The following is a 13476-nucleotide window of genomic DNA, read 5'->3' as shown; positions in this document are numbered from 1 at the left end:
CAATAAAAACTTATTTTCAAAATATTAAAAAAGTTATTTAAAATATAAATTAAAACTGCAATAGTATGTAAATAATACTAAAGGGGAAAAAAGACAAAATGTGTGTGAACAGGTCTTGTTATTTAGGACAATGCAAATTAATGTAGGTCATTTTTACACACACTTGCCAGTTTGCACAAACTTGAGGCAAAATTAACCTAATGTATTAAGGGATTTTTCCATCCACTGTATAAACTGAAAGAAGTCTCTTATGCTCATCAAGGCTGCCTTTATTTGATCAAAAATACAGTTAAAACAGCAATATTATGAAATGTTATATCAATTTAAAATATCAGTTTTCTGTTTTAATATATTTTAAAATGTAATTTATTCCTATGATGGCAAAGTTGAATTTTCAGCATCATTACTCCAGTCTTCAGTGTCACGCGATCCTTCAGAAATCTGAATTTGCTGCTCAAGAAACATTTCTCAGTATTGTCAATGTTGAAAAGAAGTCTGAACTGTCACTTGTGCGTTGACGTGTAAACCATGGAAAATCTTACTACGCCTGTTGTTTTCTGTGAAAATGTACTTACTCCACATCACGTTTCCTAATCGTCTTTCCAGCTCCAAAGACTTCTGCAACCCGTGACACAATGGGGTCGTAGTTCACACTGGCCACGGCTACCACCTCCTCACTCCTGTAATCACGGTAGATTAAACACACAACACACACAGTCACAATGCAGGTGGCTGCCAGGGCATTTCTAAACGAAGGTGTTCTGAGGGGTTTAAAGGAATGGAAAAAATACTAAGGAAGTCAGTGGCTACCAGCAGCTTAACATTATTCAAAATATCTTGTGTTTAACAGAAGAAAGAATTCTATACAGGTTTGGAACAACTTGAGTGTGAGAAAATGACAAAATGTTTATTTTTGGGTGAACTATCCCAGAGTGTGTTGCAATAAAACACTAACCCTATATAACCAATTATATATTGACATTTGCTTTGGCCCAACCCAGGAGACTTGAGTCATTAAAGGGTTAGTTCACCTAAAAATGAAAATTAAGCCATAAATAACTGACTGAATTTCTGGTTTAACTAACCCTTTAAGGTCAATTTCAGACAATAAGAATAATGCAGTTAAAATTGTAGATGATGTCAATTTTTCAAATTAATTCTTTAAAATAAACTTGAAATCTTTGCACTGATTAACATAATTAGCAATATCCAATACTAATCACAGAAACTTTAGTTCAATTCCTGCCACTCATTTTTATCAGAGACTGTAACAAATCAATAATTATTTCTGTGTAAATCACTTGTGTAAAAGATTCAAGTTTTCAATAGTTTTTTATAATTAAAAATCTTAATATCATTTTTTGTTATTGTCATAATTTTTTTAAGTACCTTGATGAGGTGCATCAATAAAACATCAACAACCAACATGCTTTTTTAAAGACCACCAGAATTAACAGGGCTGCACAGTTTGATTAATACTTTCATGGAACCCATTTAATTTGACTATACAACAATAACAATAATGATGATGATGGTGCTGATGATTATTAAATAAAAAAATAAAACAATACAATAAAAACAATCACATCACTGATCTAAATCAGAATTGATTTTGATGTGTTAACTCTTAATGGCTTGGTCATATTTGGAGACAGTAAGAATTAATTCAACTCACTTTGTGTAGAATGCAACAAATTTCAGCTCGTCCAAATCCCCCTTGATGACGACATCATCGAAGCCATCTCCATAACCTTGACAAGAACATTTAATGCACTTGAAATGCATCAGAGGAGCACTGATGCTGAAACTACGTCCATCACTCTTCTAATCTAAACAAAGTGTGTTTTTCAATGTTTTCTTTTATTATGTATATTTTTAGTGCAAGAAGTATGTCATTACCTGCATATCGTATGCTTTTCCCAAACATGGCTGTCCAGAAATAAGGCACCGTTTTAATGTCTGAGGCCTTTCCCATCATGCTAAGGGCAGCCACTCTCCCTGTGGTGGAAAATGAATGAAACATAATTAATTATTCATAATGAATGGAATCATTGGTATAAGCAGCACATGAATACATCCCAATGGGCTACAGGCCTTACCATGTACATGAGCCATTTGCCAGTGGGGTATGTTCACCTTCTTATTGCAACGTAAAGCTAGAGGGTACGTTACCACATCACCCCCAGCGAAAACCCCATCAATGTTTGTCTGCATGAGCTGAAAAGGTTAAAGTATGCATATAAGTTTACTTGCGCGTTGTATTGTAGCTTGTGCTTTGTAGCTTATTATCATGAAATATTAAAGGTCATTGTAGTAAACAACAATTTGGCACACAAGCATGGGCAGATTGGCACAGGTTGCAGAAACACATTCTGAACGTCAAAAGATATACAGTAAATGTGCTATAAGATGCGTTAACAGATGTACAGTACACATGGAACAGCAGTGCAGAATGACTGAACCTTGTTGACTGTGATGAATCCTTTGGAGTCCATGTGCACTCCGCTCTGCTTCAGGAATGCTGTGGCTGGACTGGAGCCTAAACACATACACGTTTATGATCAGGAACATTTTTCATTGGGGCATGTTGTCACACGTTTTTTATTTTTTTTTTATATTTGCTTTGATTTGTTTCATGAATTGTTTTGTATTTCATAATTGTTTTTAAATCTTGATTAAAGGCCTGGTCAATTGCAAGATTCCATTGTGACAACTAACTGTAAAGCACATACAGTAATGTGACAACATGCCTCACTATGTTCAGTGAATGATACACACACACCCTCAATACCACGACTGAATTGAGACCCTTGAGCAAGGCACCAAACCCCCAACTGCTCCCCTGGCACTGCTGCAATATGGCTGCCCACTGCTCCGGTTGTGTGTTCATGGTGTGTGTGTGTGTGTGTTCACTTGTGTGTGTGCACTTGGATGGGTTAAATGTAGAGCACAAGTTCCAAGTATGGGTCACCATACTTGGCCACATGTCACTTTACTTTCACTTTTTCACTTTCAAACACACACATACACACATACATACATACATACATACATATTAATATATATATATATATATATATGCGCTACTTGGTCAAAAGTTTGGGATCAGAACGATTTTTGTAATGTTTTTCAGGAGTTTCCTATGCTCATCAAGGTTGCATTTATTTGATTATAAATACATGGAAAAAACTTTAACTTGTGAAATATTATTATGATGTGAAATAATATTTATATTTGAATATACATTAAAATAAAATGTATTCCTGTGATGCAAAGCTGAATTTTCAGCATCACAATGATCCTTCAGAAATCATTTGTAATATGAAAAAAAGTTCAATAAAAAGTTAATTTACATTAATTTACGTTAATTTACACAGAAAATCATTTACTTAAAATAGAAAATGAAAATAGAATGATTTCTGAAGGATCATGTAACTCTTTATACTGGAGCACCGCAAAAGGTTGTGGGTTCAATTCCCAGGAAACACAATCTGAAAAGAAAAATGTATAGCCTGAATGCATTGCATGTTGCTTTGGATAAAAGTGTCCACTAAATGCATACATGTAAATGTATAAATGTGCACTACCGTTCAAAAGATTGGGGTCAGAAAGCTAAAGAAAAAAAAAGAAAGAATTAATACTTTTTGTTTAGCAAGGATGCATTGAATTGGTCAAAAGTGACAGTTAAGACTTTTAGAATGTTACAAAATATTTATATTTCAAATAAATACTGTTCTTTTTTACTTTTTATTTATCAAAGAAGCCTTAAAGAATTTAAGAGTTTTCACAGAAATATTAAGCAGCACAGCGTTTTTAACATTGATAATAAGAAGAAATGTTTCTTCAGCAGCACATCAGAATATCAGAATGATTTCTGAAGAATCACGTGACACCGAAGACCAAAGCAATGATGCTGAAAATTCAGCTTAAATAGAAAACGTTTTTTTTATATATTAAAATTATATTCACAATATTAATGTTTTACTGTATATTAGATCCAACAAATGCAGAGACAAAACCTTAATACAAATCCTTATAAAATATGTATTGATTAATTTTGTAGCCAAGACTATAATGGGACCTGAAATGGGAAAGTGAGAGAAAAAACAAAAAAGATGAGAAGGTAATTTCAATAATAACACAGACTCACCAATACCAATAACACAGACGTCAGCTCTCAAGACTTTGCCACTTTTCAGAACCACTTCTTTTAACTATCAAAAACAAAAACAAATATTTCAGTTTAATATTTATGTCATAGTGCCAATGACTTATCTCAGTACATTATTTAATTTTTTAAAGAAATGTTTATCAAACATTTTATTTCATAATAGATCACAGTTCTGCTTATTCTCAATTATGCATTTACTTTGCTGACTGTATGCTCACCTGTGTTATGAGAACTGGCCTTTAACCTCAAGACCAGTCCATTATTGCAATATTTATTTGAAATATTCAAAGCTTAGCAGTGCTACTGTAAAACCAGGTGTAATTAATTAATCCACAGGAATGAGAGCAAAAGAGGGGGAGAGGGAGAGAGAGAGAGAGAGAGAGCCCTACACTTCACTGAACTTTTGTTTCTCTCACTTTCATGATACCTGTCCATTATGCCCTTGCATCTCTGACACTTCGTTCAACATGTAGAACTTCACCCTGTTAGACTCGAACAACTGAGGAGAGAAACAAAATTAGAAAATGTTATGAAAAAATATTTTTTTAATATAGGTTTATTGTGGTTACAAGAAGGGATAATATACAGTCAGCGAGTCATTTTCACCCTATCAAAGTTAATGAAAAGTAAGACAACAGAGTGATAACACAACATGGTAATTTTTATAATACAGCTGGGTATATTGCAAGCATGGCCCTCAATGAAATTAGATTTCTGAAACTTCATATACAAAAAAGTCTGGTTACCTCTGATGTACACCATTTAATGATTATTTAATGCTTAAACCTTAATATTATTTTTTTATTTAATTCTGTATACAGTTATTTTCTGTCACCTTCATCAAGGCTTTTCCCACTTTCTCTCCGAGTGCTTTACGGAATGGCATGGCCTCTATGCCGATCACAGACACTGAGTGAGCCTTATCTGTGAGAGCTGCTGCCACTTCCATGCCTGAACATAGAATCAGAATCAAAATCAGAATCAGAAAGAGCTTTATTGCCCAAGTATGCTTGCGCATACAAGGAATTAGTTCCTTAGGGATTAGTGACATAAGCTTCCAGTACACAGAGACGACCACAACAACACAGACAAAAAATTTAATAAAATGCACAAGTGTTAATATAAATAGACAAATATTGAAAAATAAATCTAAAAATAAATAAATTGTATTAATAGTTGGGCTGTAGATGTTAAAATGGAATAGAGTAGAATGAGATGCAGGAATGTACTATGATGTAGGTGGTAACAAATAAATATTAGGTTATTGCACACTTTATTGCATAAACATTTAACTGTTCATGAGGTAGATTGCCTGGGGGAGAAACTGTTCTTGTGCCTGGATGTCCTGGTATTTGTGGCTCTGCCGGCCAGATGGCAAAAGTTCAAAAGGGGGATAACTTGAATATGAAGAATCCAGAGTGATTTTCTGGATGTGTCTGAGTGTCTGTGTCTGAGTGTTGTAGCTGTCAGCTAATTTTTGCAAGGCTAGGCTCACATGCACTTGTGGAGGAATGTAAACACTAACGAGAATAATTGAGTGAAAATCCAGCGGCAAACTTGCAGTTAATAAAGAGCGCTTCTAGATCAGGACAGCACAACTTCTTTAACACAATTACAACTGTACACCACCTTTCGTTGATGTAAAAGCATGTCCCTTCGCCACGTGATTTCCCCACTGATTCTGCGTCGCAATCTGTTCTAAATAGCTGAAAGCTGGGCAGATGGAGCACACTGTCCGAAATGGCGTCATTCAGCCATGAAGATTACCATGAAACACAAAGCAGCAGAGTGTGAGAAATCCTTATTTGCCCAGGAAAGAAGAACAAGGTTGTCCATTTTGTTGAGTAGCACAGAGTGAAGATTTGCCAGATAGATGCTTGGCAACGCGTGCGAAATCCGTACTTCCTGAGCTTGGCGAGCGTGCCAGCTCTCCTGCCCATGCTGAAGCATTTGATCAGCACCACTGCTCCACCGATAACAACGTTCAGCAAAACATCCGAATAATCATAAACCAGTAGGACACTTTGTGGTGTTTTTTTCTGAATGTTCAGCAGTTAACCCTTGGTGAAACTGATTGAGTATGAAAAACAAATACAGGAAAAGCTAACAAAAACACTAAAACAACTGGAGAGCGAAGCACCTCAGCTGCCATGTGCAGCGCCATAAGCATGTTTTTCACAACACATATCATCGTTATTTAACAGTACATAGAGTTTTTAACAGCACATATAATCATTATTTATACTGAGGCCTCAAAAAATATATGAATACACCTACTTGAAAAGTGTGCTTATGCATCTTTAGAATACATGTCACATGGTATTTTGTTGTCTAATGCAATGCCACGGATTCATCTTTAATTGTGGCTTAAGAGTCTAAACACTTTTTGAAGCTATTATTATTTATCTACAAAGAGAATGTATACTATATATGTAAAATTTACATAAGCTCTTACCAATAAACGAGGTTCCAACAATGACGGCATTCTTACTGCTGGCGAGAGTCGCGATACTGTTGGCATCTTCTGGTGTACTGAGGTGAAACACATTTCCCACATCTTTGCCTTTGTAGCTGAGAGGTTTGGGTCTGTAAAATTAGAACTTATTCATTAAAATAAAAATAAAATACAAATTTTCATTCTTATGAACACTCTTCATAAGTTTGGGACTTAATATTTAATGTTTCTGAAAGATATCAATAGAAGTCTTATTTTTAATATTAAGGCTAATTATTATTATTATCAGAAGCCGTCATGATCCGGAACTCCTTCCGCTTAGCTCTGAGGAAGGGAAACTGTTCAGGCTGGATCTGCCCTTCTCTTTCAGTTCACGCACAAGCAAACTACTGCTTTGATAGTTGACCCACATACATTAGCACAAATGTCAGTTCCCCATCCCTTTGGTGGCCACCTGCCACTCAGAAATCTCAGACCACTTACCATCCGGCTTCAGGCTTGAAAAACCATAACCGATGTGTCAAGTTGGGTTCTAAAAACGATAAAACAAGGTTACTCACTCCAGTTTGCTCTCAGGTCACCTCGCCTCAGAGGTCTAATTCAAACTTTGTTATGATTTTTTCAATCTCTGCTTGCAAAAGGAGCAATGGAAATGGTTCCTCTAGTGAACACCAAATTAGGCTTTTACAGCCGTTACTTTCTAGTTCTCAAGAAAGATGGCGGGCTCAAGCCCATTCTCGTTCTCCACTCGTTTATGAGATGACCATTCAATTTGTTGACTTTTAAAGCAGATCCTCACACAAATATGGCCCAGGGACTGGTTTTTAATCGCTGGAACTGAAAGATGTCTACTTTTACATCCAGGTAGCCCCTCAACACAGACCGTTCTTGAGATTTGCATTCAACTGCAGTGGAAATCCAAACCGAGCCAATTTGCACTGTGCCATACTAAGCCGTGCCAAACCAAGTCATACCACGTAGTGGAAAAGCGCCATTAGAAAGTATGTTGAGCCCTCTGGCTCATTTCAGCAATCAAAGAACCTCTTTGTGTGCTTCAGAGGCTGCTCTAAAGGACTGACGGTTACAAAGCAGAGATTCACTGGATAGTGGATGCTATAGCCCTAGTCTACGGCTAAGTGGGCTTACAGTGTCCTATAAGAATGAGGGCCCACTCCACCAGGGAAATGGACTCCTCCTGGGCTTGGTCCAACAGGATTTCTATCGTCGATATCTGTGCGGCCACTGGCTGGCCATCTACCTTCACCAAGTAAAATAACTTTGAAATCTCTGCCCTCCAGGCATGGATTTTGTCTAAATTTACCTAATGCCCTCTATAAGAGGAGAAGGTTTTGTTTTGTAGTCCTCAGCCTAAGTGGCTTGTGTCTCATTATTAGCTCACGCATACAGGAGCCCTCAGTATGGGCTCGCAGAGCGGCTTCATTCTGCACTCTCTTTAAAGCACCACACAATTGGATGCGTTTCCCATAAGCATGTAACTCAACAGTAAAGACCATTTGAAAGGTAACGCTCCAGTTACTAACGTAACATCAGTTCCCTGAGATAAGGGAAAGAGTGCTGTGTAAGCTGCTGTGCTATAAGGCTACAAGCGAGTAGATGACTGCCATCAGTCGAAAGATTCTGACAAAATGGCGCTCATGGCTGACTTACATAGCAGTCAGCTCCACCACTTTTGGCAGGTTGAAGTGCTTTTGGTTCGTAAAGCTACACGAGCATGAACAAATCAGACTACAGTATCAGAGTAAACAGGAGTTTCCCGATAAGTGTGTAACAGAACACTCATTCCCTTATAGCAGGGAACTGAGTTTATGTTATTAACTGGAGCATTTACCTGCTCCCTGTGGCAATGAAGAGTTTTCGGTACTCCATTTTAAAACCATCCCGAAATGTCACAGTCCGTGTCTTCACATCCACGGAGACAACCTGTGAAGAAACATATGGCAATTTATGGAATATCACAGATTTACACATCAATTATTTAAACAGTGTCATTTCAGTAACGGTACCAAAAATATAATTGAATACTTGATGTTTCATAACACTATTGTATTTCCATCTGAAACCATCTCTGTACAATGGTACCACCACAATGTGTAATGGTTAAAAGACAGAGTAGACACATTTATTAGTGTTTTCCTCAGTAAATTAAGTAAACATTTCAGGTAAAGTGTTCTCACCTCTTTCTCTAATAGTATCTCTATGTCGTGCATCTGAAAGAAGTCAGATGAGCGCAGCTGAAGCTGCTCAGCTGTGCTCTCTAAACACTGAAGAAATGAGGGATGTGCATTAAATCAGTATCATACTTGCTGGATTTAAGCACACGTGTGGTCAAAATAAAACCTTCTGTTGTAAAAGTATGTTAATTTTATATGGTAAAACTTTGTTCTCAACCTGTTCTATGGACTGTTCTGTGTACAAACCTTACTCAGTTTAGGCCTGTCATAAGGCAGATGTTTGTCCATGGTGCACATCACTATACGATCAGTAAAACCCTCCTGCCTCAGAGTCTCAGCGCAGACCAGACCAGCAGGACCTAGAGAGAACATCGACAAAGGTCAAGAGGAGCATTGTAAGGTGTCATCTTCATCTTGAACTCGAATCTGAATATAAATGCATGATTTTATTTGATACTTTGGATCTTATCTTTTAGACTTTATTTTTATTTTTACTTAACCAGTAATTGCATTGTCTCATGTTTAAAGATGGCATGGACCTATCAGGTCTGTTCCAAATGTAGAAATTCAGTAGCTTATCTAGGCTGCCACGCGTAAAAGAAATACAAAATAAAATCAATTTGGGACTAGAAATAATGTGTGCCTTTCCTTCTGTCATGGCATGTAAATGTACATTTCATGGTACATTATCCATTTTAGTTACCCATATTTAGATAGAAAAAGGCTTTTCACACTTGAAATAGTTAAACCTGGGTCATTCTAAACCTGGGGTTAACAATTAATGAATTAAAGGTCCCATTTTTCACGCTTTTTTGAAGCTTTGATTGTGTTTACAGTGTGCAATATAACATGTGTTCATGTTTCACGTGTAAAAAAACACAGTATTTTTCACACAATTCACCTATCTGTATACCGCTGTTTTCACTGTCAAAAAAACGGGCTGATGACTTCCTAGTTCTATAAAGTCCCTCCTTCAGAAATACGTAACGAGTTCTGATTGGGTCAGCGGTTCCTGTGTTGTGATTCGACACCAGCTTAGAGCAGGCTGCCCTCCTGGTAACGCGATTGGACTAGTTTTGAGAAGCAAGTGGGCAGGAGCATGTGCTGGAGATGTACTTATAATAACAGGAGCGTTTTTACTAATGAGATGCGCATGAAAATTGCATTCGTTTTTTTGCACAGCCCTAACATCTAGTTAACAAAGCTAAACAGCATTTCCCTTTGTGTAATAAGTTACAGAAACTGTTAAACGCACCAACTTAAATTATAAAATACACTTATCGGTTGTGGTCCATAAACAACGCCTTCTCCAGACAAAGAGGGAACTGCTCTATCTTTCAAGAATAATCTTTTTGCGAATCCAGCATTAAACTGATTGAGACTGAGGAAGTTGTCTTCAGCAAAATGTGCTGCACATAGTTTTACATGTGGATTATAATTTTCGGGAACCGAGTTAAACATAAATTGTAACCATTAATCTGCAAGTACAGCGTCCCTGGGAAGCCCAAACAAAGATGATTGGACTCAGAGATGAAAATAACCAGTGGTGGACGAAGTACACAAATCAAGTACTTGAGTAAAAGTACAGATACGTATAATAAAATATTACTCCAGTAAAAGTAAAAGTACTCCTTTTTCAATTTTACTCAAGTGAAAGTACAAAAGTACTTAAGTAAAAAAGTACTGAAAGATAGATGTTTGCAATTTTATATAGGCTAATTAAATTTTATATTAGCATATTTTTTTTTTATAATCCTACTGCTCAAAATACCTGGGATTTTTTCCAAAATAACCACTATATGGAGTCAAGATATATTTTTGTTGTTGATATGGACTTTGCTGACGAGAGTAATGTTCACTGTGAAGCTTACACTGTGATATACCTGAGAGAAAACAGAGATGACCATCTGATTTTCACCAGTAAGAACAAAGTATTTTAAAGTTTGTTGTTTTACAGAACATCACAGTTATATATGACATGAATAATAAGGCCTGAAGATTTTAAGGAAAATATAATTATATTTTCATAAGGTTTTTTTCCTTCTCAAACCTTGTCTGGGGTGTAAAAACACCCCTGGCCAAACGGGGTGCATCTCTTCCCCTCTTTGATAATTACTATAGTAACCATGTTCTGAACATCACATCCTTTTTTTCTCCCCAGATGTAATCTATATATATATTGGTGGTTATAATAGGTGTATATAATAGGTATATAATAGGTGGTTGAATAAAAATATTTGGAAATTATTTATAAAAATTACCAAGTTAGCACAAGCAAGTTTGTTAGCTAGACAGTTAGCATCAGCTAACAATCAATATTTACTTATTTTCAGTACGGTTATGAATAACGTCCTTAATAACAATGGATGAAAAGTTTAGAGCTCTAATTAAGTCTAGAGTGTGTCCACTTTTGTGTGTGGGTAAATTTACATGCTGAATCGACAGGTTAAAAAAAGCCTCAAGTCCAAATATTCATTTATCACCAACTGTTTGACAAACACTTCCTGCTTCGATGTCCAGATCTGAATTTTAAAAAATCTCAAACATGCTCCGAAGTGGCGATCTGAATCAACCGAGTCGCGAACATGCTCCGAAGTGCCGATCTGAATCAACCGAGTCGCGAACAGGCTCCGAAGTCCCGATCTGAATCAACGGAGTCACGAACATGCTCCGAAGTGCCGATCTGAATCAACCGAGTCGCGAACAGGCTCCGAAGTGACGATCTGTATCAACCGAGTCGCGAACAGGCTCCGAAGTCCCGATCTGAATCAACCGAGTCGCGAACAGGCTCCGAAGTCCCGATCTGAATCAACCGAGTCGCGAACAGGCTCCGAAGTCCCGATCTGAATCAACGGAGTCACGAACAGGCTCCGAAGTGCCGATCTGAATCAACCGAGTCGCGAACAGGCTCCGAAGTGCCGATCTGTATCAACCGAGTCGCGAACAGGCTCCGAAGTCCCGATCTGAATCAACCGAGTCGCGAACATGCTCCGAAGTCCCAATCTGAATCAACCGAGTCGCGAACATGCTCCGAAGTGCCAATCTGAATCAACCGAGTCGCGAACAGGCTCCGAAGTGCCGATCTGAATCAACCGAGTCGCGAACAGGCTCCGAAGTGCCGATCTGAATCAACCGAGTCGCGAACAGGCTCCGAAGTGCCGATCTGAATCAACTGAGTCGCGAACAGGCTCCGAAGTCCCGATCTGATTCAAACAGAGTCGCGAACAGGCTCCGAAGTGCCGATCTGAATCAACAGAGTCGCGAACAAGCTCCGAAGTGCCGATCTGAATCAACAGAGTCGCGAACAGGCTCCGAAGTGCCGATCTGAAAACTTCGACCAAAGAATGTAAAAAAAAACTCCATTTCTCTAATAACTCTACAAATCTATGAAAGACTCAGATCACGTATCTAAAAATAAATCGCTATAGTAAAAGAGAAATAATAAGAGGAGTGAAGTTTCCTACCGTTCTGCTGTGTTTGGTCCTCACGCGCGTCTGACGCTCCACGGCGCGTCTCCGCCCTTCACACGCGCGTTTACAGCGCTAAATTAATCATCTTTGCTAATTATTATACATTTACTTCATTGTTAGCTTCAGGTACTTCATTTATTATTGTTCAATGAACTGTCTGAAACAAAAAAAGGTTGTATTTCAGTAATAATTCTAAATTATCAAAATAAAATATATAAAATAATGTTTTATTTTAATATCCTTTAAAATATAATCTATTTGCTGTATTATCAGCATCATTCCTCCAGTCTTCAGTGTCACATGATCTTTAGAAATCATGAAAATATGATGATGTATTATTATAACTATTAATAGTTGTGCTACCAAATATTATTTTGGAATCTGTGATACTTTTTTCAGGATTTTTTGATGAATAAAAAGTTAAAATTAAATTAATAAACTTGAGTAAAAGTACAGATACGTATAATAAAATATTACTCCAGTAAAAGTAAAAGTACTCCTTTTGCAATTTTACTCAAGTGAAAGTACAAAAGTACTCAATTTGTTATGTAGCCTACTTAAGTAAAAAAGTACTGAAAGATAGATGTTTGCAATTTTATATAGGCTAATTGAATTTTATATTAGCACTTTTTTTTTATAATCCTACTGCTCAAAATACCTGGGATTTTTTCCAAAATAACCACTATATGGAATCATGTTATATTTTTGTTGCTGATATGGACTTGTGTTTTAAAGTGTTTTAAAGTTTGTGGTTTTACAGAACATCACAGGTATATATGACATGATAATAAGGCCTGAAGTTAATGATTTTTTCCTTCTCAAACCTTGTCTGTGGTGTAAAAACACCCCTGGCCAAACAGGGTGCATCTCTTCCCCTCTTTGATAATTACTGTAGTTACCATGTTCTGAACATCACATCCTTTCTTTTGTCCCTATGTAATCTATATATATATATATAGGTGGTTGAATAAAAATATTTGGACATTATTTATAAAAATTACCTCAAGCACCAGCAAGCTTGTTAGCTAGACATTTAGCATCAGCTACAATATTTACTTATTTTCAGTACGGTTATGAATAAACATTCATGTCTGTCTAACGTTACTCGTCTAGTTAATCCAAACAATATACATATGTACAACGTTACTGTTGATACACAATATAAAAACAGACGTCATGGTAGCATTT

The 13476-nt window shown here is 36.8% G+C and overlaps 1 protein-coding gene across 2 annotated transcripts in view; it reads right to left on the bottom strand.

Moving 5' to 3' along the window:
• The window catches only part of LOC128013983 (apoptosis-inducing factor 3-like), a 29626-nt gene that overhangs the window by 2082 nt on the left and 14068 nt on the right, over nt 1-13476 (bottom strand). For both annotated transcript variants that reach the window (XM_052597203.1, XM_052597211.1), the window contains exons 8-19: nt 9065-9177; nt 8822-8908; nt 8476-8567; nt 6627-6757; nt 5007-5122; nt 4599-4670; nt 4151-4214; nt 2463-2539; nt 2100-2217; nt 1900-1998; nt 1676-1751; nt 576-680 (exon numbers count right to left, since the gene is read on the bottom strand). In XM_052597203.1, coding sequence (XP_052453163.1) covers nt 576-680; nt 1676-1751; nt 1900-1998; nt 2100-2217; nt 2463-2539; nt 4151-4214; nt 4599-4670; nt 5007-5122; nt 6627-6757; nt 8476-8567; nt 8822-8908; nt 9065-9177 — 1150 coding nt within the window. The remainder of the gene's footprint in view (nt 1-575; nt 681-1675; nt 1752-1899; nt 1999-2099; nt 2218-2462; nt 2540-4150; nt 4215-4598; nt 4671-5006; nt 5123-6626; nt 6758-8475; nt 8568-8821; nt 8909-9064; nt 9178-13476) is intronic.

This window comes from Carassius gibelio, chromosome A5, assembly GCF_023724105.1.
Source record: "Carassius gibelio isolate Cgi1373 ecotype wild population from Czech Republic chromosome A5, carGib1.2-hapl.c, whole genome shotgun sequence".
NCBI lineage: Eukaryota > Metazoa > Chordata > Actinopteri > Cypriniformes > Cyprinidae > Carassius > Carassius gibelio.
Note: the sequence above shows the minus strand (reverse complement) of the source record. Positions and strands in the feature narration are given on the sequence as shown.